The 26,437-nt window shown below is 41.4% G+C and overlaps 1 protein-coding gene across 3 annotated transcripts in view; it reads right to left on the reverse strand.

The window, feature by feature from the left end:
* The window catches only part of cables1 (Cdk5 and Abl enzyme substrate 1), a 205,404-nt gene that overhangs the window by 63,603 nt on the left and 115,364 nt on the right, over positions 1-26,437 (reverse strand). For all 3 annotated transcript variants that reach the window (XM_059985261.1, XM_059985267.1, XM_059985273.1), the window contains one exon: positions 21,107-21,184. In XM_059985261.1, coding sequence (XP_059841244.1) covers positions 21,107-21,184 — 78 coding nt within the window. The remainder of the gene's footprint in view (positions 1-21,106; positions 21,185-26,437) is intronic.

A 26,437-nucleotide genomic window follows, 5' to 3' on the forward strand; every position in this document is an offset into this window, starting at 1 on the left:
CTTCATTTTAGAGACAAAGACTGCATTATTAAGCTTGCAAGAAAACAAAGGTTGTTTCAATTTCAAAGTTCGGAGATTCGCTTTTTTGAAGATTTTCCAGGCAAAATTGTTAAGAAGCGTGCTGGATTCGCCTCAGCCATGCGTTTAGCTTACCAAAAAAAAGCTCAATATCGCTTCAATATCCAGCTAAATTAAGGCATTTTGTCAAAAATTCTGGGGCTCGTACTTTTGATGACCCAGCCAAAGCATTGCGTTTTTATTAACTCTTTGCCTGACGAGTCTGAAGCCTGAAGTTTGAATGATTTACAACTGTTCAATTGTCTTGCGACGTAAGGAGTGATGAAATTGGAAGATTTGATGGTTATAGAAAGTCCTTACCTGAAAATGTATTTTTTCTCTGAAAAAGACTGGTTTGGATGGTTTTAACCTCAGAAGACATAGCGGGAGAACTGTTGAAAAACTGTAGATAATTTTGAACCATCTAGAATTTTTTTTCTGCAGCATTTAAATGAACTGTTTTTTTTTTGTTCTATATGCTTTTCCAAAGACCTCTTAAGTAATTATTTAAAGATGGTGATTGTTTTTCTTTTGTGCAAATATTTCAAGAATTGTTCTGGATGTGTTTTTCTTCCCTTATCTAATATTATGAAGGTTACTCTCAAAATTGAAGGTGGTTTTGTTTTACAAAAAAAAACTGTTCCTTCCAACTTACTTATATTGAGTTATATGTCGACTGTAACAAGTTTTATGTTTGGTAGAGGGAGACAGAGATCACTTCTTTCATTTTCATTTTTTATTTAGATAGGTGGAGTTTATATTCGCTTTCTATGCTTTCTTTGGGGCTTGCGTAGATTGATATTGACTTATTTCCAGGCTTCATAGTTCGGGTGGGTTTTTTTCTTTTTCTTCCTTTTTATATCCCCATTATGGAATCCCGGAGCATACACAAATAGTAATAATTATTGTTGTTTATCTCTGCCATTTTCAACTACCTTATCCTGACATGCGTCTAACTATTCTTTTTAGGTACAAAGTCTCATGATGATATCTAAACAGTTAAATGTTTTAAGTTGGAATGTCCGTGGTTGGAACGTCCGTGGTTGGAACCATTCTATTAAGCATAAGAAAACATTTAAAATTATTAACTGATTCCAACCTGATATAATCTTTGCTCAAGAGACACATATCAGGTTATGTGATAAAAATCAATTTTTTTAATTTTGGAAGGATCCTCAGTTTCATGCAAACTCTCAGAGTAAAATTAGAGGTGTTTCTATTTTTATTGATTCCAATATCCCTTTTAATCAGGAGGATATTATAGCCGATACTAATGGTAGATGTTTGATTGTTAAAGGAATAATTTATAATAGGAAATCGGTTTTGGTTAATATTTATAGACCAAATGTTGATGATCCCTCATTTTTTAAAGCTGTCTTTGCTTTATTACCTGATTTAAATGAATATATGTTATCAATGGGTGGTGATTTTAATACTTGATTAAATCCTTTAATGGGTAAGTCATCATCCAAACATCAACTCCCTAATTGTTCTGCATCACTTATTAATTCATTTTTAATTGATTATGGCTTAATTGAAATCTGGAGGCATATGCATCCTTGTGACAGAGAATACTCTTTTTTCTCACATGTTCATAATAAATATTCAAGAATCAACTATTTTATAGTCGATCGTCAACTTCTATTTAATGTTCAGAAATGTATGATGCAATTGTTGTCTCTGATCATGCTCCTTTAAACCTAATATTTGAACTGAAAGATGTTGCTTCTACCAGATCATTTTGGCGTTTTCCAGAATATTTGTTACAAAGTTCAGAATTTGTTGAGTTTATTGAAACTCAGATAAATGAGTTTTTTCTCTTTAATAATACAGGAAACATCTCAAAGTTAGTAATCTGGGATACATTAAAAGCCTATTTATATCATCAGATTATTTTGTATATAGCTAAACTGAAGAAACAAACAAGAATGGGATTAGATAAAATCTCTAAACAAATTAAAGAATTAGATAACATCAACGCAACTTCTCCAAATGTTGTTTCATTTAAAAGAAGAGTAGAATTACAATCGCAATATAATTTATTATTAACATATCCTATTGAAGGATATTTGCATAAATTGAAAACTCGGTTTTATATTTTTGGGGATAAAAATAATAAGCTCTTAGCTTCCCAATTAAGATCAGCTAGAGTTAAAAGACAAATTTTAAAGATTTGTAAAAGTAATGGAGATATAGCAAGTAACCATGAAGACATCAATAGTATTTTTTGAGATTTTTATTCTGATCTTTATAGATCTCAATTTCCTGCAGATTCCTTCAAAATGAAGGCTTTTTTACATAAGATTAAATTTCCTCAAATTTCTGTTGAAGATCAACAGATGCTTGATGCTCCAATTACTGAGCATGAAGTTCAGAAAGCTATTCTGTTAATGCAATCAGGCAAAGCTCCTGGACTTGATGGTTATTCGGTGGGATTTTACAAAAAATTTGAAAGATTACTTTCTCCGTATCTTTTGGAAATATTTCATGAATCCTTTGAGAAGGGTAGTTTACCTTCTTTTTATGAAGCTTCTATTTCCTTAATCCTTAAGAAAGATAAAGGTCCTATTGAATGTTCATCATATTGGCCTATTTTGCTATTAAATATGGATGCAAAAATTCTCTTTAAGATAATGGCTAACCGCTTGGAAAATCTTTTAACTAAAATCATCTCTATGGACCAAATGGGCTTTATTAAAGGCTGTTACTCTTTCTCCAATGTTCAGAGATTGATGAATATTATATATTCATCATTAACTAAACAACCCCAATTTGTTATCTCTCTCGACACAGAAAAGGCACTTGATAGAGTTGAGTGGCCATATTTGTTTAAAGTACTAGAAAAATTTGGTTTTGGTAATAATTTCAATAGGTGGATTCAAATGGTTTATAAGAATCCTATTGCCACTGTTATTACTAATAATTTCAGGTCCTCTTTTTTTTACTTTCACGTGGTACTAGACAGGGATGTCCATTAAGCTCTTTATTATTTAATCTTGTATTGGAGCCTTTGGCCATAACACTACGTGAAGCTAAAAATATTCACGGTATTTCTATGAATGGAACCATACATAAGGTTTCTCTTTATGCAGATGATCTTTTGGTTTTTATTTCGAATCCTGAGGAATCAATTCCTAATCTTTTGGAAACACTAAATATTTTGGTAAATTTTCAGGATATAAACTTAAATTGAATAAAATCGAATTGTTTCCATTAAATGCCCCTGTTTTTATATATAGTGATACTCCATTTAGAATAGTTAATTCTTTTAAATATTTCGGTACTATAATTACTAAAAAATATAAAAATCTTTATAAAGCTAATATAATTCCTTTAATGGACTCCATGAAACAACTATTTTCTAGATGGAATCCACTTACTCTCTCTTTAATAGGACGTATCCATGCTGTGAAAATGATGATTTTACCTAGATTTTTAAATATTTTCCAAAATATACCTATCTTCTTAACAAAAAACTTTTTTGATCAAACTGACTCTCTTATTTCGTCCTTTATTTGGAACAATAAGAGACCAAGAATTAATAAGTATCATTTACAAAAAATCTAAAAAAGATGGGAGACTTGCACTTCCTAATTTAAGACTGTATTATTGGCTGCTAATATCTGACAATTATGTTTTTGGCTATATTGGCTCAACAAGAGCCAAAAACCAGTTTGGGTTGATTTGGAATTAAAAGCTGTTAAACAATTTCATTTAACCTCAATATTAGGAGCTCCATTACCCTTACAGCTCTCTAAAATTCCAAATTTAAATCTTTACCCTGTTATTAAACAGTCCTTATGGATTTGGTTTCAGTTTCGCAATTTTTAAAATTTTGAACAACTTAAATTATCTGGTTCTTTATATCGAAACTTTTTATTTAAACCTTCAATAACCGATCCCATTTTTCTCCTATGGAGAAAAATGTTCTTCTACAAATTTGCTCTTCTACAAATTTATTTTGTGATGGTCGATTGATGATTTTTGAAGAGTTAATTAACAAATATTCTCTTATTCATACACCCTTTCTGCAATATCTTCAGGTTAGACATCTTCACAACAGTATTTATTTAAGTTTCCATATTTGCAAGAATCTGACTTGTTGGATACCATTTTGAAATTGAATCCTTTAGTGAGAGGTTCCATTGGTAGAATTTATAATTTATTTTTACTACAAAAAGAGAACCTCTCACTAATGATTAAACAAGACTGGGACAGAGAACTTAATATGACCTTTGTTAATAAAGATTGGTTGCAAGTTTTGAAAAAGATAAATTCTTCTTCTATATGTGCCAGTCACTGTTTAAGTCCGTTTTAAATTGTTCACTATTATTATTTAACAAAGGAGAGACTATCTAAAATATTTCCTAGTATAGACAACTACTGCAATAGGTGTAAAACTGAAGTGACAACTTTGTCACATATGTTCTGGTCATGTTCTTCATTAAAATCATTTTGGAAATCATTATTTTCTACAATTTCTAAAGCTCTGAAAATTAATTTACAACCTAATAGACTGACTGTTCTATTTGGAATAGTTCCGCATCATATTCAGGGTATTTCATCTTCAGATCAACATGTAATTGCATTTGTTATATTATTGGCAAGAAGGGCTATTTTATTAAAATGGAAAGATACCTCTGTCCCTACATTAATTGGAAGGTTTTCTCAAGTAATGTTATGTCTCATTTTGGAAAAAATTAGAAGTAGAACTTTTGATCCCCGATTCGATTTTGAGAGAAGATGGGGCTCTTTTGCCAAATATTATCTATAATATAATATAATATATAATAATATAATTTGGATTATTTTATATGGTTTGCTTCCAATCTTATTCTATATAAACATGAATTGGCAGTTGATGATTCTTTTTCTTTATATATATATATATATATATATATAGATGATGGTAAGACGTATTGCTCCGGGGGTTGATACCCAATGGATTTTTCCCCCTTTTTTTGTAGTCAGTTGGGTTTTTTCTTAGTTAGTTGGGGTTCTCTTTTTTTTCTTTCTTTTCTTTATATATAATTTTTTTTTTCATTTTCATATATTATGACCAGCTTTTTTTCTCTTCAGCTTTATTAATTGTATACATATTAATTTGTTGAAGTTTTGTATCATTTTATAGCTGTAGAAGATTATGTACCAATAAAATGATTCTAAAAATGAAAATAAAAAGGACTAATCAAAATAGGACATGCATGGTAAATGGTAGGGCATTGAGTAATTCAGTAGAACAGAGTGATCTAGGAATAATGGTGCATAGTTCCCTGAAGGTGGAATCTCATGTGGACAGGGTGATGAAGAAAGCTTTTGGTATGCTGGCCTTTATAAATCAGAGCATTGAGTATAGGAGTTGGGATGTAATGTTAAAATTGTACAAGGCATTGGTGAGGCCAAATTTGGAGTATTGTGTCCAGTTCTGGTCACCAAATTATAGGAAAGATGTCAACAAAATAGAGAGAGTACAGAGAAGATTTACTAGGATGTTACCTGGGTTTCAGCACCTAAGTTACAGAGAAAGGTTGAACAAGTTAGGTCTTTATTCTTTGGAGTGTAGAAGGTTGAGGGGGGACTTGATAGAGGTATTTAGAATTATGAGGGGGTTAGATAGAGTTGACGTGGATAGGCTTTTTCCATTGAGAGTAGGGGAGATTCAAACAAGAGGACAAGAGTTGAGAGTTAAGGGGCAGAAGTTTAGGGGTAACACAAGGGAGAACTTCTTTACTCAGAGAGTGGAAGCTGTGTGGAATGAGTTTCCAGTAGAAGTGGTAGAGGCAGGTTCTATTTTGTGATTAAAAAAATATTGGATAGGTATACGGTCAGGAAAGAAATGGAGGGTTATGAGCTGAGTGCAGGTCAGTGGGACTAGGTGAGAGTAAGCGTTCAACACGGACTAGAAGGGCCAAGATGGCCTGTTTTCGTGCTGTAATTGTTATATGGTTATAACTACAGGCCCAGAGCCATAAAACAGTCCACATACATTAACCCTTTCATTCCCAAAATAACTCTGGTGAACCTCCTCTGGACCCTGTCTTAAAAAGGGGGCCCAAAACTGCTCACAATAATCCAAGTCTTGGAGGCTGATGTCAGGCTGTCTTTCAAGAGGGTGAACTCTTGCAAGGCAGCAGGTCCTGATGGAGTACCTGGTAAGGATCTGAAAACTGGTGGGGGTGTTCAAAGATACTTTCAATCTCTCACTGCTACAGATGTAAGCTCCCACCTGCTTCAAAAGGGTAACAATTATATCAGTGCACAAGAAGAGTAGTGTGAGCTGCCTTAACAACTGTTGTCCAGTATCACCCACATTCACGCTGATGACATGCTTCTATTGGCTATCACCAACTTCTGCCTCAGCAAGGGCCTGGACCCATTACAAGTTGCCTATCGCCCCGAAAGGACAACGGCAGGCACAACCTCACTGGTTCTCCATGCGGCCCTAGATCACCTGGACAGTACAAACAGCTATGTCAGGATTCTGCTCATCAAATATAGCTCAGCATTTAACACTATTGTTCTCACAGTCCTCATTGATAAACTACAGAATCTGGGCTTCTGTACCTCCCTTGGCAACTGAATCCCTGACTTACTAATCAGAAGCCACAATCTGTGTACATTGGTAACAACTTCTCCACTTCACTGACGATCAACACTGGCACACCTCAGGGGTGTGTGCTTAGCCCACTCCTCTACTCTCTGTACACGATTGTGTGTCCAGGCACACAAATGCCATCTATAAATTTGCTGATGATATGACTATTGTTGCCAGTATTTATGGTAAGACTCTTGGCAGTGTGGAGGATCAGAGGGATTTTGGGGTCCGAGTCCATAGGACAATCAAAGCAGCTGCGCAGGTTGACTCTGTGGTTAAGAAGGCATACAGTGTATTGGCCTTCATCGATCATGGAACTGAATTTAGGAGCCGAGAGGTAATTTTGCAGCTATATAGGACCCTGGTCAGGCCCCACTTGAGGTGCTGTGCTCAGTTCTGGTCACCTCTCTATAGGAAGGATGTGGAAGCCATAGAAAGGGTGCAGAAGAGATTCACAAGGATGCTGCCTGGATTGGGGAGCATGCCTTATGAGAATAGGTTGAGTGAACTTGGCCTTTTCTCCTTGGAGTGACGGAGGATGAGAGGTGACCTGATACAGGTGTATAAGATGGTAAGAGCATTGATCGTGTGGATAGTCAGAGGCTTTTTCCCAGGGCTGAAATGATTGCCACAAGAGGATACAGGTTTAAGGTGCTGGGGAGTAGATACAGAGGAGATGTCAGGGGTAAGTTTTTGACTCAGAGAGTGGTGAATGCATGGAATGGGCTGTCGGCAATGGTGGTGGAGGCAGATACGAAAGGGTATTTTAAGAGACTTTTGGATAAGTACATGGAGCTTAGAAAAATAGAGGGCTATGGGTAAGCCTGGTAATTTCTAAGATAGGGACATGATCAGCAAAACTTTATGGGCCGAAGGGCCTGTATTGTGCTGTGGGTTTTCTATGTTTCTATTAATCTCAGATGGAAATGAGAGGGCGTTCAGGAGCAAGATTACTCAGCTAGTCAGTGTTGCAGCAACCACCTAAAGAGCTGATGGTGGACTTCAGAAAGGGTAAGATGAGGGAACATATACCAGTCCTGGCAGAAGGATCAGAAGTGGAGAGCGGGAGCAATTTTAAGTTCCTGTGTGTTAATATCTCTCAGAACCCACACTGGTCCCTAAAGCTGTAAAGAACACAAGACAGTGGATATATTTCATTAGGAGTTTGAGGCAATTTGGCATATCACCAAAAACTATTGAAAATTTCTACAAATGTACCGTGGAGAGCATTCTGACTGGCTGCATTACCATTTGGTATGGGGGAGGGGGGGGGCAGTGACTACTGCACAGGATTGAGGAATGCTGCAGAGAGTTGTTAAATTAGTCAGTTCCATCATGGCTACTAGCCCCATAGCATCCAAGACATCTTCAAGGAGTGGTCCATCATTAAAGATCCCTGTCACCTGGGATATGCCTTTTCTCATTGTTACCATCATGAAGGAGGCACAGAATCCTGAAGGAACACACTCTATGATTCAGGAACAGCTTCTTTCTATCTGCCATCTGATTTCTGAAGGGACATTGAAACCATGACCACTACCTCACTGCTTTTTTTTATTTCTGTTTTGGCACTACTTATTTGATTCACATATATATATATACTGTGACAAGCATTCGGGCCATGGTGACAGATAAAAGAGTTCCTTTATCTCAAATGGCTTCTTTACTGTGACAAGCACAAAAACAGACCGAGCGCTATGACCCAGGCAGAGAACTCACTCAGTCACATACAGACAGGGAGGTGTTTATTACACAGCCCACTTACAGTCAGGGTGACCCACAAACAGACATGCAAATAGCTGTATAAACCAAGCTAAAATGTAACAATAAATGAACTTGAACATCCGAGCAATATCCCATTTTAAAACAAGAACAATAAGTAGCACTGGCCATTAGGAATGGGGAGGAGTTCTGTTGGCTATGCCCACCCCTGGAGCACTACACTGCCTCCACCTCCCCAGCAACAACAGAGTCCACAACAGAGTCAGAAAGTCCCGGCGGTGGTCAATGCTGCCACCTCAGGCACTGTGGGGAAGCCCCTCATGGGAAGCACTGTTTGGTGAGATAAGAGCAGGGCTCCCGCAGTGTCACTTCCTTCCTCCAGCCTCGCTGGCCTGGTGCTGGTCGAGGGCCAATGTGATGTCCGCTGGTCCCAGTACAGCAGGGTTGCTCTCCGCCACCGAGGAAACCGCACCCGAGATGTGGTACAGCACCTCTCCCGGCCCCTTCCAGTGGCTTCCAAGCTTCTTGGAGGGGTAAGTACCCCCATACCAGGTACTGCTGCATGGGGGCCCATCACAGCAGTGCACAAATAGCTCCGCGTCCTGGCCAACAAAAACATTCACACCCCACCCCCAACGTCGGCGTAACCCCAAAACAGCCAGCCCCCACCAGCTCATGCACTGACCACAGTGCATTGCACGGAGTCCCTGGGGGACCACCAGCTCCAGCAGGTCTCTGTGCCATTGGAAAACTGTTACCACTAGCTCAGCAACCTGCCAACGCGACTGGAAAATGATGCTGGTGAGGTAGTAATGGGAGAAAAATAAATGGCAGATAAACTTAATGAGAACTTTAGCAGTGTGCCAGGGAGCAGGAGTGAGTGCCATTGCTATTACAAAGGAAAAACTGCTAGGCAAACTCAAAAGTGCTAAGATGGATAAGTCACCTGGGCCAGGTGGATATATCCCAGAGTCCTGAGAGTTGCTGAAGAGATAACAGATGCATTGGTCATGATCTTTCAGGAGTCACTTGATCCTGGAATGGTCCTGGAGGACCGGAAAATTGCAAATGTCACTCCAGTCTTTATGAAGGGTTAAGAACCCTCATGCGAGGAAGGCAAAAGAAAGGAAGTTATAGGCCTGTTAGCCTAACCCCAGTGGTTGGGAAAGTGTTGGAGGAAAGTGTTATTAAGGATGAGGTACTCACTGGAATTTAGAAGAATGTTAAGGGATCTCATTGAAATCTACATGATGCAATGATGCAAAATACTCACTCAGTTCATTGGCCATTTCTTTGCCCCCCATTACTACCTAGCCAGTGTTATTTTCCAGCAGTCCAATATCTACTCTCACCTCTCATTTCCATTTTATATATCTGAAGAAACTTTCGGAGTTATAGAAAAAAATACAGCACAGAACAGGCCCTTCAGCCCATTTAGTTCATGCCAAATCATTTAAACTGCCTACTCCCATCGACCTGCACCCGGACCTCAGCCCTCTATATCCCTCCTATCCATGTACCTATCCAAACTTCTTTTAAACATTGAAATCGAGCTTGCATGCACCACTTGTGCTGGCAGCTCATTCCACACTCCAACAAACTTGCAAGTAAAGAAGTTTCCTGTCATTCTCCCCTTAAACTTTTCCCCTTTCATCCTTATCCCATGACATCTGGTTGTAGTCCCATCCAATCTCAGTGGAAAAAAGCTGCTTGCATTTACCCTGCTTTTCCCTTCATAATTTTGTATACTTCCATCAAATCTCCTCTCAATCTTCTGTGCTCCAAGGAATAAAGTCCTAACATTTAATTTTTCCTTATAACTCAGGTCTTTCAGAAAATTTACATCCTTTTAAATTGTCTCTGTACTCTTTCAACCTTGTTTACATCTTTCCTGCAGGTAGGTGACCAAAACTACATACAATTCTCTAAATTAGGCTTCAGAAATGTTTTATACAACTTCAACGTAGCATCCCATCTCCTCTTTTACTTTGATTTATGAAGGCCAATGTGCCAAAAGCTTTCTTTATGACCCATCCTACCTGTGACGCCACTTTCAATGAATTGTGGTCCTGTTTTCCCAGATCCCTTTATTCTACCACACTCCTCAGTGCCCGACTGTTCACAGTGTAAGACTTACCCTGGTTAGACCTACTGAAGTGCAACACCTTGCACTTAAGAAACAGGAGCAGGAGTAGGCCATCTGGCCCATCGAGATTGCTCCATCATTCAATAAGATCATAGCTTTCCACTGATGCTGGGTGAGAACTTGTCAAAGGTCAGAGGTCATGGGTTAATGGTGAAAGGTGAAAAGCTTAAGTGGAACATGAGGGGGAACCTCTTCACTCAGAGGGTGGAACGTGTTAGGGTTCCTCCAGCTCAGAGGACAAAGCCCACAGCTGCCGGGGCTTCTTAATGTTGCTCAACGACCACAGTGTCAGGCTCCTCATTGCATCAGACCAGACTCGTCTGAGAAGAATTACAACCACAACAAGGTCAAAATCACATTCTCAATTGAAAGGGATGGAACTAACGAGGCAAACAAGGGAGTAGTGTAGCGGTTAGCATAACATATTACAGCGTCAGCAACCTGGGTTCAATTACTGCCATTGTCTTTCAGGAGTTTGTATATTCTCTATGTGACTGCAAGGGTTTCTTCTTGGTGTTCCAGTGTCCTCCCTCTGTCAAAGTTTAAAGTAAACTTATTTTCAAAATGCATATGTGTCACCATTTTCATGCGGGCATTCACACTTCAGTGATTGGTAAGTTGATGGAGAAAATCCTAAGAGGCAGAATTTATGAACATTTGGAGAGGCATAATATGATTAGGAGTAGTCAGCATGGCTTTGTCAAGGGCAGGTCGTGCCTTACGAGCCTGATTGAACTTTTTGAAGATGTGACTAAACACATTGATGAAGGAAGAGTAGTAGATGTAGTATATATAGTTTTCAGCAAGGCATTTGATAAGATACCCCATGCAAGGCTTATTGAGAAAGTAAGGAGGCATGGGATCCAAGAGGACTTTGCTTTATGGATCCAGAACTGGCTTGCCCACAGAAGGCAAAGAATAGTTATAGATGGATCATATTCTGCATGGAGGTCGGAGACCAGTAGTGTGCCTCAGGGATCTGTTCTAGGACCCTTACTCGTCGTGATTTTCATAAATGACCTGGATGAGGAAGTGGAGGGATGGGTTAGTAAGTTTGCTGATGACACAAATGTTGGAGGTGTTGTGGATAGTGTGGAGGGCTGTCAGAGGTTACAGCGGGACATTGATTGGATGCAAAACTGGGCTGAGAACTGGCAGATGGAGTTCAACCCAGATAGGTGTGAAGTGGTTCATTTTGGTAGGTCAAATATGATGGCAGGATATAGTATTAATGGTAAAACTCTTGGCAGTGTGGAGGATCAGAGGGATCTTGGGGTCCAAGACCATAGGATGCTCAAAGCAGCTGCGCAGGTGGACTCTGTGGTTAAGAAGGTGTACGGTGTATTGGCCTTCATCAATCGTGGAATTGAATTTAGGAGCCGAGAGGTAATGTTGCAGCTATATAGGACCCTGGTCAGACCCCACTTGGAGTACTTTGCTCAGTTCTAGTGACTTCACTACAGGAAGGGCGTGGATCCGTAGAAAGGGTGCAGAGGAGATTTACAAGGATGTTGCCTGGATTGGGGAGCATGCCTTATGAGAATAGGTTGAGTGAACTCGGCCTTTTCTCCTTGGAGTGAAGGAGGTTGAGAGGTGACCTGATAGAGGTGTATAAGATGATGAAAGGCATTAATCATGTGGACAGTCAGAGGCTTTTTCCCAGGGCTGAAATAGTTGCCGCAAGAGGACACAGGTTTAAGATGCTGGGGAGTAGGTACAGAGGAGATATCAGGGGTAAGTTTTTTATGCAGAGAGTGGTGAGTGCATGGAATGGGCTGCCAGCAACGGTGGTGGAGACGGATACGATAGGGTCTTTTAAGAGACTTTTGGATAGGTACATGGAGCTTAGAAAAATACAGGGCTATGGGTAAGCCCAGTAATTTCTAAGGTAAGGACATGTTCGGCACAACTTTGTGGGCCGAAGGGCCTGTATTGTGCTGTAGGTTCTCTATGTTTCTAAATAAAAGAAACACAATAGAATCAATGGAAGGCCACACCAACAGGACAGAGAACAAACAATGTATAAAAAATGTTATAAACTGTGCAAATGGAAAAGAGGAAAAAAATAATATTAATAAATGAACAATAGATATCGCGAATATGAGATGACTGTTTATTCCCCTTCATAGATGCCACCTGACTTGCTAAGTTACTCCAGCATTTCGTGTGTGTAATGTTTTAAAGATACTGTATATAGCGCTGCAATTTTTAAATTAGTTAATGTAGTCAGTGTTCTTTAAATGCATCTAAATCCTATTCAGTACATTGACTGGTTTTTCTCCTGAGCAGATCACAGCTTTGCATTGTTTGTGTTCCCTGCTCCCTACTTCCCCTTATTTTTGAAGGGTCAGAACGCTGTGAATTTGGGTCACAGTGATGTGGACAACTTAGTTTCTGTTGGCTCTGAAACTTTGAAAGTAGAGTAAAGTGACATCCAGGAAGAGTGCACAGTCCTGTTACAGAGCCATCCAATCACTTCCTCTTGTTTAGTCTAGACGGGAACCCGTGGATCAGTATGGTAGGCAGTCAGCAAATCTCCCGTGAGATTCCCATCTCTGCCCCAAAACATCGGGCTTGTGTTTAACATGATAACATACGGAGAATGATTAAATCTCAACACTCACGCTAAGGATAATTAATTATATTGCCCAGTTGTTATTAAGGCCAGTTATTTCATAATCAAGTACTACGGACAGTGGGTATTCCAGAAACAGATTTCACTCAGTTAACAAGATCATAAGAGAAAGGAGCAGAATTAGGCCATTTGGTCCATTGAGTCTATTAACTCTCACCCCATTCTTCTGCTCCTCTCCCTGTAACATTTGATGCCCTGACTAATCAAGAGCCTATCCACCTCTGCCTTAATATACTCAATGACAGTCTCCACAGCTGCCTGTGGCAATGAATGGCTCAGATTTACCACCCTCTGACGAGAAGAAATTCCTCCTCATCTCTGTTCTAAATGGGCGCTCCTCTCTATTCTGATGCTGTGACCTCTGGTCCTAGAATCTCCCACTGTTGGAAACATCTACTCTGTCTCGGTCTTACTCTCTGGCTAGTGATTACATTTCATTGTATGATTCTGGAAGCTTCTTCAGATCACATGTTTTGAATAAAGGCTCTCAGATTGGTTAACTAATATATTCTGATATACTAATTTGAATGGAAAACAGAGCTGAGGAGGAATTTCTTTAGCCAGTGAGTGGTGAATCTGCAGAATTATTTGCCACAGGCAGCTGTGGAGGCCAAGTACTTGTGTATGTTTAAGGCAGAGGTTGATAGATTCTTGATTGTTCAGGGCATGAAGTGATACAGGGAGAAGGCAGGAGTTTGGGGCTGAGAAAAAAATTGGATCAGCCATGATGAAATGGTGGAACAGACTCGATGGGCCAAATGGCCTAAATCGGCTTCTATATTTTATGGTCTTATGGTATCTGTACAGATCACGGGGTTTATCTATCCATGCACTTTTCAGGGTGAATGTATCTCAGGGTATCTCAGTTCTCAGGGTGTAAATACGATCGATCATGTTACTTAAGATTGTCATAGCCTCTGTCTGTAAACTGACAGCACCATCCTCAGCCTCAGCCCTATCACTCTGGTTCCCATCCCCTGCCAGATTAGTTTAAACCCTCCCTAATAGCTCTAGCAAACCTGCCTGAAAGGATATTGGTCCCCCTCGGGTTCAGGTGTAACCCGTTCCTTTAGTATAGGTCATACCCCCCAGAAGAGATCCATGAATCTGAACCCTGCTCAGCCACACATTCACCTGCTAAATCAACATATTCTTACCCTCATTGGTGTGTGACACAGGCAGCAATCCAGAGATTACTACCCTGGAGGTCCTGTTTCTCAGTTTTCTACCTGGTTCCCTAAAATCTCATTTCAGGATCTCCTCACATTTCTGTCCTATGTCAATGGTGCCAATATGTACCAAGATTTCTGCCTGCTCACCATTCCCCTTTAGAATGACATGGTCCCGATCCAAGACATCCCTGACCCTGGCATGTGGGAGGCAACATACCACATGGGTCTCTATCGCATCCACAGAATCTTGTGTCTATCCCTCTAATGTTGGAATCCCCTGTCACTACCGCAGCCCTCTTCTCCCCTCCCCCCCGGGCCACAGTGCTAGAGAAACGGTCGCTGCAGCTTGCCGCTCGGTAAGTCACCCCCCTCAACAGTATGCTTATTATTGAGGGGAATGGCCACTGGCTACCTATTTCCCTTCTCTTTGCCAACATTTACCCATCCACCTGCCTCCTGCAACTTGGTTACTTTCTTCACAGGTTGCAACACTGTCTGATATTCACTGCACAGGATCGGATAAATCTGCAGAGAGTTGTAAACTCCACCAGCTCCATCATGGGCGTTAACCTCCCCAGCACATCGAGAACATCTTCAAAAGGTGATTCCTCAAAAAGGTAACGTCTGTCTTCAAGGACTCTCATCACCCAGGATAATGCCTCTTCTCATTGCTACCATCAGGGAGGAGATACAGGAGCCTGCAGACATTGTCAATGATACAGGACCCCCACCACCCAGGACATGCCCTCTTCTCATTGCCACCATCAGGGAGGAGGTACAGGAGCCTGCAGACATCGTCAATGATACAGGACCCCCATCACCCAGGATAATGCCTCTTCTCATTGCCACCATCAGGGAGGAGGTACAGGAGCCTGCAGACATCGTCAATGATACAGGACCCCCACCACCCAGGACATGCCCTCTTCTCATTGCTACCATCAAGGAGGAGGTACAGGAGCCTGAAGACACACACTTCTTCAGAAACAGCTTCTTCCCCTCTGCCATCAGATTTCTGAATGGACAAAGAACCCATGTACACTACCTCACTATTTTTCTTTTTCCGCTCTCCTTTTGCATTACTTATTTAATTTTGTATACATACAGACATACAGCATATTGGGAGTTTTCTTATTATGCTGGCAAGATAAAACAGGGTTCTGGTACTATCACTGCTTATGTTGTTCCATGTAAAACCAGAAGTTAACTTTTCTTCCTGTAAACCAAAGCAAAGCCTTAGGGGTGTCTGAGATACATTTCACACATTTAACTGAAACTCTGTAGTAAAGAATTCTCTTTTGCTCCACTATCCTTGACCTTCTTCGAACTGTAAAGGCAAAAATTGAACAGAAGTGATCACCTCACAGAATAACTGGGTTCATACATACTGCTCAGATGCTGGAGGATGTCAGGCTGGAGATGAATTCTTCACTGGTCTGGCCAGCCTGCAGACGCCAGACACTGCTGATTGACAGGGCCATTGTGCTCTCTGCTGCTTCAATACCAAGCACGAAGTGGCACATCACATTACCACATCAGCCCTTGGAGGGGTCTGACAAAACAAGCCACGACAGCCAAGATGACAGCTTACTACGTCCCATCAAAACCTCAAATTAAAGTGTTATTTTGGTCTTGGTTTTAAATTATACTTAAATATTGTTTCAAAGGCAAAATGTTAATGCTTACTTTGTCTACAGATCCAGAATGATGTCATACTGATAAATGCTTGGTGTCACAAAACAACATTAAAGGTTTGAAGGATACTCGCTTTCTCAGTAATGTTTTTAATATAGATGTGATCACTTAAATATACAGAGATCGATGGATAGAAATAAGCAGCTAGGAGACCATAAGACTGTAAGGCACAGAATCAAGACTCGGCCATTTGGCCCATTAAGTCTTTTGACTAGTACACCTGATTGAACATAAAGACAGAAATTCCTGCAAATGACTTCACCTCCTCCTCAAAAAATCCATTCCAGTAATGAGATGCGTCTTAATAAACCCAGGCGGAGGTCTGATTGAAGAAGACAAAGACTAGCTTTATTTGCCGCATGTACGCTGAAACTTTGAAACATACAGGAAAATGTGTTGCTTGTGACAGCAACCAACACAGTCCATGGATATGCTGAGGGCAGCAACTTACTAATCATATTGCGTACATCTTTGGAATATGGGAGGAAACCAGAGCACCTGGAGGAAACCCACATGCACCTGGGAGAACAAATTAGCTCCTTACAGACAGTGGGGGGAATCAATGGCAAACGCTCGTGTTACAAAGTTATAGCGCTAATCACTACATTACCTGCCACACCAATTCATGCCTTTCTAAATGGAAGTTTGTATTGTCCCTTCAAATGGATGCCAATTAGTTAGGCAAAGTTAAAATAAGCATGTTACAATTAATTTTTAAACATTATCCATTTTAGGATCTTGTTAAGCAACCTCATGTGATGCAACTTGTCAAAGTTCTTCTGAAAATCCAAGTAAACAACAGCCACTGATTCTCCTTTGTCCATTCTGCCTGTTATTTCCTCAAAGAATTCCCATAGATTTGTCAGGCATGATTTCCCTTCAAGGAAACCATGTTGATGTTGTCCTATTTTATCGTGTGCCCTCAAGTACCCTGAAACGCCATCCTTAGTAATAGGCTCCAACACCTTTCCAAACGTTGAGGTCAGGCTAACTGGCTGAGAGTTCCCTTTCTCCTGCCTCTCTCTTAAACGGTAAAGGAATAGCACACGTGACTTGTGGCAAGGGCTGCATACCATCGCAGACTTCAAAGCCAAACGTTGTGGTGCCACCAACATCATGGCCTCCTTCCCAGTTGAGCTCAATCGTTTTTATGCTCAGTTCAATGTCGCTAACTCTGAGTCTCCGAGGAAAGCCACCGCTGCAACCTGCAACCTGGTCATCTCCGAGGCTGAGGTACGCAGATGTTTCTAATGCGCAAGGCTCAGAATTACAGTACACTGCGAGGCGAGTACTCAGAATGTGCGCAGTACAACCGAGAAATGTGTTTACTGACATTTTTCATTTCTCCCTCTCAGTGTAGAGTGCCCTGCTGCTTCGAAGTATCCACCATTGTCACTATACCAAAAAAGACCAAGGTAACATGCCTGAACAACTGGCGTCCTGTCGCACTCATCTCAATAATAAGCAAATGATTTGAGATGCTGGTCAAGGTTTACATCTGCAGCTTGCTACCACCCAAACTGGATCCCTTAAAATTTGCCTACCGACACTACCTATCAACAGACTACACAACAGCCACAGCTCTACACACCATCCTTACATGCCTGGAGAAGAAGGATGCTTATGTGAGAATTCTGTTCTTGGACTACAGCTCAGCATTCAACACCATAATTCCATCCAGGCTTGACAAGAAGCTCAGAGACCTCAGTCTTGACCATGCCTTGTGCAACTGGATCCTGGATTTGCTGTCAGATCACCAGCAAGTTTTAACAGTGGGCTCTTTCACCTCCACCACTCTGACTCTCAATACAGGAGCCCTACAGGTCCCCTCGTTTATTCCCCGTATACCAATGACTGCATCACCACCCACAGCCCCAATCTGCTAATTCAATTTGCTGACGACACTACATTGATTGACCTTATCTCAAACAATAATGAGGTGGTCAACAGGGAAGAAGTCATCTCTCTGATACAGTTGTGTCAAGAAAACAACCTCCCCCTCAATGTCACAAAAACAAAGGAGCTGGTTGTGGACTACAGGAGGAATGGAGACGGACTAACCTCTATTGACATCAATGGATCTGGGGTTGAGAGGGTAAACAGCTTTAAATTCCTCAGCATCCACATCACCGAGGATCTCACGTGATCTGTACACACCAGCTGTGTGGTGAATAAGGCACAACAGCGCCTCTTTCACCTCAGACGATTTAGTAAGTTTGGTATGAGCCCCCAAATACTAAGAACTTTCTAAAGGGACACAATTGAGAGCCTCCTGACTGGCTGCATCACTGCCTGGTATGGGAACAATCACAGGACTCTGCAGAGAGTGGTGCAGACAGCCCAGCATATCTGTAGTTGTGAACTTCCCATGATTCAGGACATTTACAAGGACAGGTGTGTAAAAAGGGCCCGTAGGATCATTGAGGACCCAAGCCATCCCAAACATAATCTATTCCAGCTGCTACAATCTGGGAAGTGGTATCGCCTCATCAAAGCCAGGACCAACAGGCTCTGGGACAGCTTCTTCCACCAAGCCATCAGACTGATGAACTCATGCTGATTTAAATGTACTCTATATTACATTGACTGTTCTATTTATTATAAATTACTATGATTGCACATTGCACATTTAGACGGAGATGTAACGTAAAGATATTTACTTCTCATATATGTGAAGGATGTAAGAAATAAAGTCAATTCAATTCAGTTCAATTCAAGACAGTTGAGAGTAGATATAAGACCAATAGAAAATGACGGTGGAGATATTGTAATGAGAGATGCAGAGAAGGCAGAGAAACTGAATGTGTATTTTGTATCAGTCTTCACAGTGGAAGACATCTCCAGTATATACTGGATATTCAGGAGTGTCAGGGAAGTGAGGTTTGTGCAGTGAAAATTATGGCTGAGAAGGTGCTCAGGAAGCTTAATGGTCTGAGGGTGGATAAATCTCCTGGACCTGATGGAATGCCCCCTCGGGTTCTGAAAGAAGTAGCTGGAGATTGTAGAGGCGTTAACGATGATCTTTCAAGAATCAATATGTTCTGGCATTGTACCGGATGACTGGAAAATTGCAAACGTTACTCCGTTATTCAAGAAGGGTGGGAGACAGCAGAAGGGAAACTATAGACTTGCTCGCCAGACAACAGCGGTTGGGAAGCTGTTGGAATTGATATTTAGGGATGAGGTTATGGAGTACCTGGAGGCACATGACAAGATAGGCCAAAGCCAGCATGGTTTCCTGAAAGGAAAATCCTGCCTGACACACCTACTGCAATTCTTTGTGGAAATTACAAGCAGGGTAGACAAAGGAGATGCAGTAGATGTGGTGTACTTGGATTTTCAGAAGGCCTTTGACAAGGTGCCGCACAGGAGGCTGCTTACCAAGATAAGAGCCCATGGAGTTACAAGAAAGTTAGTAACATGAGTGGAGCATTGGCCTGTTGGCAGAAAACAGAGAGTGGGAATAAAGGGATCCTATTCTGGCTGGCTGCCGGTTACCAGTGGAGTTCCACGGGGACCACTGCTTTTTACAATGTATGTCAATGATTTGGACTACAGGATTAATGGATTTGTGGCTAAATTTGCCGATGATACAAAGAAGCAGGTTGTGTTGAGGAAACAGAGAGCTTGCAGAGATTTAGATAGTTTAGGGGAATGGGCAAAGAAGTGGCAAATGAAATACAATGTTGGCAAGTGTATGGTCATGCACTTTGGTGGAAGAAATAAACAGACAGACTATTATTTAGATGGGGAGAGAATTCAAAACGTAGAGATACAAAGGGACTTGGGAGTCCTCGTGCCCTAAAGGTTAACCTCCAGGTTGAGTCGGTGGTGAAGGCAGCGAATGCAATGTTGGCATTCATTTCTAGAGGAATAGAGTATAGGAGCAGGGATGTGATGTTGAGGCTCTATAAGGCACTGGTAAGACCACTCTTGGAGTACTGTATGCAGCTTTGGGTTCTTTATTTTAGAAAGGATACTCTGGCATTGGAGAGGGTTCAGAGAAGATTCATGAGAATAATTCCAGGAATGAAAGGGTTACTGTATGAGGAATGTCTGGCAGCTCTTTGGCTGTATTCCCTGGAGTTCAGGAGAATGGCGGTGGGGGGGGGGGGGGATCTCATAGAAACATTCCAAATGTTAAAAGGCCTGAACAAATTAGATATGGCACATTTATTTCCCATGGTAGGGGAGTCTAGGACAAGAAGGTACGACTTCAGGACTGAAGGACGCCCTTTTAGAACAGAGATGCAGAGAAAATACTTTAGTAAGAGGATGGTAAATCTGTGGATTTTGTTGCTAGGAATGGCTGTGGAGGCCAAGTCACTGGGTGCATTGAAGGCAGAGATAGATAGGTTCTTGATTTGCCAAGGAATCAAGAACCAACCCTATTCAGTCCTTTCAACATTCAGTAGGTTTCAATGAAATCCTCACCAATTCCTGTGAGTACAGGCCCAAAGCTGCCAAACACCCCTCATATTACCAGAATCATCCTTGTGAATCTCCTCTGGATTCTCTCCAATGACGACACATCCTTTCTGAGATATGGGCCCTAAACTGTTGGCAATATTCCAAGTGCCACCTGAGTAGAGTTTATAAAGGCTCAGCATCATCTCCTTGCTTTTATATTCTATTCCCCTTGAAATAAATGCCAACATTGCATTTGCCTTCCTCACCACAGACTCAACTCCTAAGGAAAAGATTGGAGGTGGAGTCCCTATGGCAGTTGTGCCCTCTGGTAACTACTGCGACGCCACTCCTACCAAACTACATCGGCCTTTGCTGTTCCTTTGGACTCATCCGCTTAGGGGAGAGGGGGAGCCTGCTGCGTGGGCAACAGCTTGCTCCCCATATCGCTCTGCCCTGACTTGTGTATCACGTAAACAGCTGGAAAGCAACATTTATTGTTGAAGCCGATCGGTGGAGGCCTCGTACTAACTTGAGATTGATTTTCTTGCAGCCATTCACAGTAGAATAAAGACGTACAATAGAACCAATGAACAAGTGTCTGCATTTTCACAGGAAATGCCACAAAAGCAGAAAATAGAGCCTATATAATGCGGTGTGGGGACTGTTAATCTACTCACCCAGGCTGACCGCTGTCTTGATACGGCATTACTGAGAACACCGAGCAGAAGGACCTCTTGCCGCTGATTAACACTATCCTAGAAAAGCAGAGATCAACAAATTACTCACAATTAGCTTTCAGGAATCCAGCAGCCAGAGGAATGTAATCACCTTCTCCATGTCAGCAGCACCAGATATCACAGCACCAATACACAGTGAGTCTCGATTTATACGAATTTCCAAAAATAAACCATTGGTTTGTGCATCAAGTATCATGCATCAAGCCTTCAGCACGGCTTCCCAACCTCGGTTAATGGAAGGGGTCCACAGCATAAACATCTGGGACCACTTGCATGCACCAGAGGAAGGTGAATCTCTGAAATTCATTGCCACGGATGGGTGTGGACGGCAAATCATTGGGAATATTTAAAGCCGAGGTGAACAGATTTTTGATAAGTCAAGGCATCAAAAGTTACAGGGAGAAGGCAGGACAGGGGTCCTTTCCGACCAATATGAGACCATAAGAAATGGCAGAATTAGGCCATTCAACCCATCTAGTCTGCACCAGCATTTTATCACAGCGGATTTACTATCTGCCTTCTCCCTGTAACCTTTGACACCCTGACCCATCAACTGTTCCTCATATTCATTCCCAGGTTTCAATGCCAGTGTCCTTGCCCGACAACATAAACAATTCAAGCCCTTTCTCCGCCATTGTTAATTGTACCAGTACAAAGCTGGATAATGAAAACTGGACCCTGTCCTGAATTTGCCCACAAACACTACTTCCTTATTCAGGAAACTCACTCACATTCATATAAACACGGAAAAGCTTATTCAGTAAGGCTCCTCCTTACTGCAGCCTCAAGGCACCACTCTCAACCCGAACCTCTCTCCTCCCTCATTCATTCATTCCTTGTTGTTTTATATCAATTCCAAAGATCATTTTTCTATGTCCAGGACAGAGAAGCAGACACAACATCACTGCAACACTGCCCTCCCTGCAAGCTGCCTTTTCCAAAAGCTCCCTTCTAGAAAGTTCCATAGGGCTACTAAAACAAAAGCTTCACACCAACTAAAAAACATATTCCTCTAGGCAGTGAATCTGTTCAACCATTCTAGTTTGCCACCCATTCCCCTCTATCTAGTACCCCATCACTGCAACAGGCCGTAAACGCTTTGTAACTTTTATAATGCTCTGTAGATTGTAAATATTTGCTGGTATTATGCACATTATATTACATATCAATACTTTAATTACTAAGTATATTTTCTTTATCTGACAAGGTCCCCCATGAGAGACTCATCCAGAAAGTCATGAGGCATGGGATCGGTGGAACCTTGGTTGTTTAGATAAAAAATAGGCTTAAAGGAAGAAGGCAGAGGGTAGTAGTGGAAGGAAATTATTTTGCCTGGAGGTCGGTGAATAGTGGAGTGCCATAAGGATCTGTCCTTATGTTACTGTATTGTGTACAGTTCTGGTCACCGAATTATAGGAAAGATATCAACAAAATAGAGAGAGTACAGAGAAGATTTACCAGAATGTTACCTGGGTTTCAGCACCTAAGTTACAGGGAAAGGTTGAACAAGTTAAGTCTTTATTCTTTGGAGCATAGAAGGTTGAGGGGGGACTTGATAGAGGTATTTAAAATTATGAGGGGGATAGATAGAGTTGACATGGATAGGCTTTTTCCATTGAGAGTGGGGAGATTCAAACAAGAGGACATGAGTTGGGAGTTAGGAGGCAAAAGTTTAAGGGTAACACAAGGGAGAATTTCTTTACTCAGAGAGTGGTAGCTGTGTGGAACGAGCTTCCAGTAGAAGTGGTAGAGGCAGGTTCAGTATTGTCACTTAAAGTAAAATTGGATAGGTATATGGACAGGAAAGGAATGGAGGGTTATGGGCTGAGTGCGGGCCAGTGGGACTAGCTGAGTGTAAGCATTGGCACTGACTAGAAGGGCCAAGGTGGCCTGTTTCCGTGCTGTAATTGTTATATGGTTATATAATCCTGGGACCCCTGCTCTTTGTGATTTTTATAAATGACCTGGATGTAGAGGCGGAAGGATGGGTGAGTAAGTTTGTGGATGACACGAAGATTGGAGCGGTTGTGGATGGAGCTGTAGGTTGTCGAAGGTTACAAGAGGATATAGACAGGCTGCAGAGTTGGGCACAAAAGTGGCAGATGGCATTCAATCCGGATAAATGTGTGGTGATGCATTTTGGAAGGACAAACCAGAAGGTTGAGTACAGGGTTAATGGTCGGTTATTTAAGAGTATGGATGAACAGAGGGACCTTGGGGTTCAAATCCATACATCCCTCAAGATTGCTGCGCAGGTTGATAGGGTAGTTAAGAAGGCCTATGGGATACTAGGCTTCATTAACAGAGGGATTGAGTTCAAGAGTAGAGAGGTCATGTTGCAACTCTACAAATCTCTGGTGAGACCAAACTTGGAGTATTGTACTCAATTCTGGTCACCTCATTATAGGAAGGATGTGGAAGCTATGGAGAGGGTGCAGAGGAGATTTACAAGAATGTTGCCTGGATTCGAAAACAAGTTTTATGAGGCAAGTTTAATAGAGCTGGGACTTTTCTCTTTGGAGCGTAGAAGGATGAGAGGGGACTTGATAGAGGTCTACAAGATTATGAGAGGCATAGATAGGGTGGATAGTCAGTACCTGTTTCCCAGAGCACGAATAGTAAACACCAGTGGGCATATGTACAAAATTAAGGGAGGGAAGTTTAGGGGAGACATCAGGGGTAAGTTTTTTACACAGAGGGTTGTGAGTGCCTGGAATGACTTGCCAGGGATGGTGGTGGAGGCTAAAACATTAGGGGTATTTAAGAGCCTCTTGGACAGGCACATGGATGAAAGAAAAATGGAAGGTTATGGGGTAGCGTGGGTTTAGTACTTTTTAAGGAATATATGGGTCAGCACAACATCAAGGGCCGAAGGGCCTGTACTGTGCTGTATTATTCTCGTGTCTAGTTCTAGTGTCTTAATATTTCATATTCTTTATAAGTGTTGTATGCTGTTGCTTTTTTTGTTGCATGTCGTGCCTGAACAACACACCACAACAATTCCTAATGTGTAAATGGATATGGTGAATAAAGATTATCCTTGATCTAAAGGACACTCTTCCTTTCCAGCAAACTCTGCACTCAGCTTCCACTTCTCTACTCATTCGCTTCCACCCTTCACACCATCGAAGTCCGACCTGCTCCAAACATTTTGTTAGTGTCAATCATGCTGCCGTGACTAGATCTGATTCCCCCTGCGTTACCGCCTTCCCCTTCAGCCCAGTCTCTTCAGGAGGGCTATTCACTCCCACGGCTGCTCTGAGTTACAACAATGTGATGAATTTCATTCTCAAAGGGAATTTTATCATTCATTTATCATAACATGGGACAAATATACCAAACACTCATAACATGGGACAAATATACTCAAACGGAACGTTTCTGTGAGATCCCCCTTTATTCTCCTGAACTCCAGGGAACACAGCCCAAGAGCTGTTAGACGTTCCTCGTACGGTAACCCTTTCATTCCCGGAATCATTCTCATGAATCTTCTCTAAACCCTCTCCAATGTCAATCAGTATATCCTTTCTTGTATCATGTATCGTGTGTATCCTGCACACGATACTCCAAATGTGCCTTACAGAGCCTCAACATCACATCCAGACAGGCAGACAGACATATTTTATTGATCTCGAGGGAAATTGGGTTTCGTTACAGTCGCACCAACCAAGAATAGTGAAGAAATATAGCAAAATAAAACCAGAAATAATTAAAATAATAATAATAAATTATGCCAAGTGGAAATTAGTCCAGGACCAGCCTATTGGCTCAGGGTGTCTGACACTCCGAGGGAGGAGTTGTAAAGTTTGATGGCCACAGGTAGGAATGACTTCCTATGATACTCAGTGTTGCTCTTATGTTCTATAACTCTCAAAATAAATGCCAACATTGCATTCGCTTTCTTCAACACTGACTCAACCTGGAGGTTAATCTTTAGGGTATCCTGCACAAGGACTCCCAATTCCCTTTGCATCTTAGCATTTTGAGTTCTCTCCCCATCTAAATAATAATCTGCCTGTTTATTTCTTCCATCGAAGTGCATGACCATACACTTTCTAACATTGTATTTCATTTGCCACTTCCTTGCCCATTCCCCTAAACTATCTAAGTCTCTCTGCAAGCTCTCTGTTTCATCAACAGTACCCGCTCCTCCACCTATCTATGTATCATTGGCAAATTTAGACACAAATCCATTAATAGTGCAGTCCAAATCATTGACATAAATCATAAAAAGCAGCAGTCCGAACATTGACCCCTGTGGAACTCCACTGGTAACCGGCAGCCAGCCAGAATAGGATCCCTTTATTCCCACTCTCTGTTTTCTGCCGACCAGACAATGTTCCACTCATGTTAGTAACTTAGTAACTCCATGGGCTCTTATCTTGCTAAGCAGCCTCCTGTGCAGCACCTTGTCAAAGGCCTTCTGAAAATCCAAGTACACCACATCTACTGCATCTCCTTTGTCTACCCTGTTTGAAATTTCCTCAAAGAATTGCAGTAAATTTGACAGATAGGGTTTTCCTTTCAGGAAACCATGGTGGCTTTGGCCTATCTTGTCATGTGCCTCCAGGTACTCTGTAATCTCATCCCAAACAATCAATTCCAATGGACTTCAAAAAGGGTAAGACGAAGGAACACATACCAATCCTTATACAGGGATCAGAAGTGGAGAGAGTGAGCAGTTTCAAGTTCCTGGGTATCAAGATCTCTGAGGATCTAACTTAGTTGAAGTTATAAAGAAGGCATGATAGCAGCTATACTTCATTAGGAGTTTGAAGAGATTTGGCATGTCAACAAATACACTCAAAAACTTCTATAGATGTACCACAAAGAGCATTCTGACAGGCTGCATCAATGTTGGTATGGGGGCGGGGGCTACTGCACAGGACCGAAAGAAGCTGCAGAAGGTTGTAAATTTAGTCAGCTCCATTTTGGGCACTAGACTACAAAGTACCCAGGACACCTTCAGGGAGCGGGGTCTCCAGCACCTCCAGCACCCAGGGCCCTTTTCTCCCTGTTACCATCAGGTAGGAGGTACAGAAGCCTGAAGACACACACTCAGCGATTCAGGAACAGCTTTTTCCCCTCTGCCATCCGATTCCTAAATGGACATTGAACCCTTGGACACTACCTCACTTTTAAAAATATACAGTAGTTCTGTTTTTTGCACGATTTTTAATCTATTCAGTAAATGTATACTGTAATTGATTCATTTATTTATTTATTTATTAATACTATTTCTTTTCTTCTCTGTTATGCATTGCACTGAAC

This window comes from Hypanus sabinus, chromosome 1, assembly GCF_030144855.1.
Source record: "Hypanus sabinus isolate sHypSab1 chromosome 1, sHypSab1.hap1, whole genome shotgun sequence".
Classification (NCBI taxonomy): domain Eukaryota; kingdom Metazoa; phylum Chordata; class Chondrichthyes; order Myliobatiformes; family Dasyatidae; genus Hypanus; species Hypanus sabinus.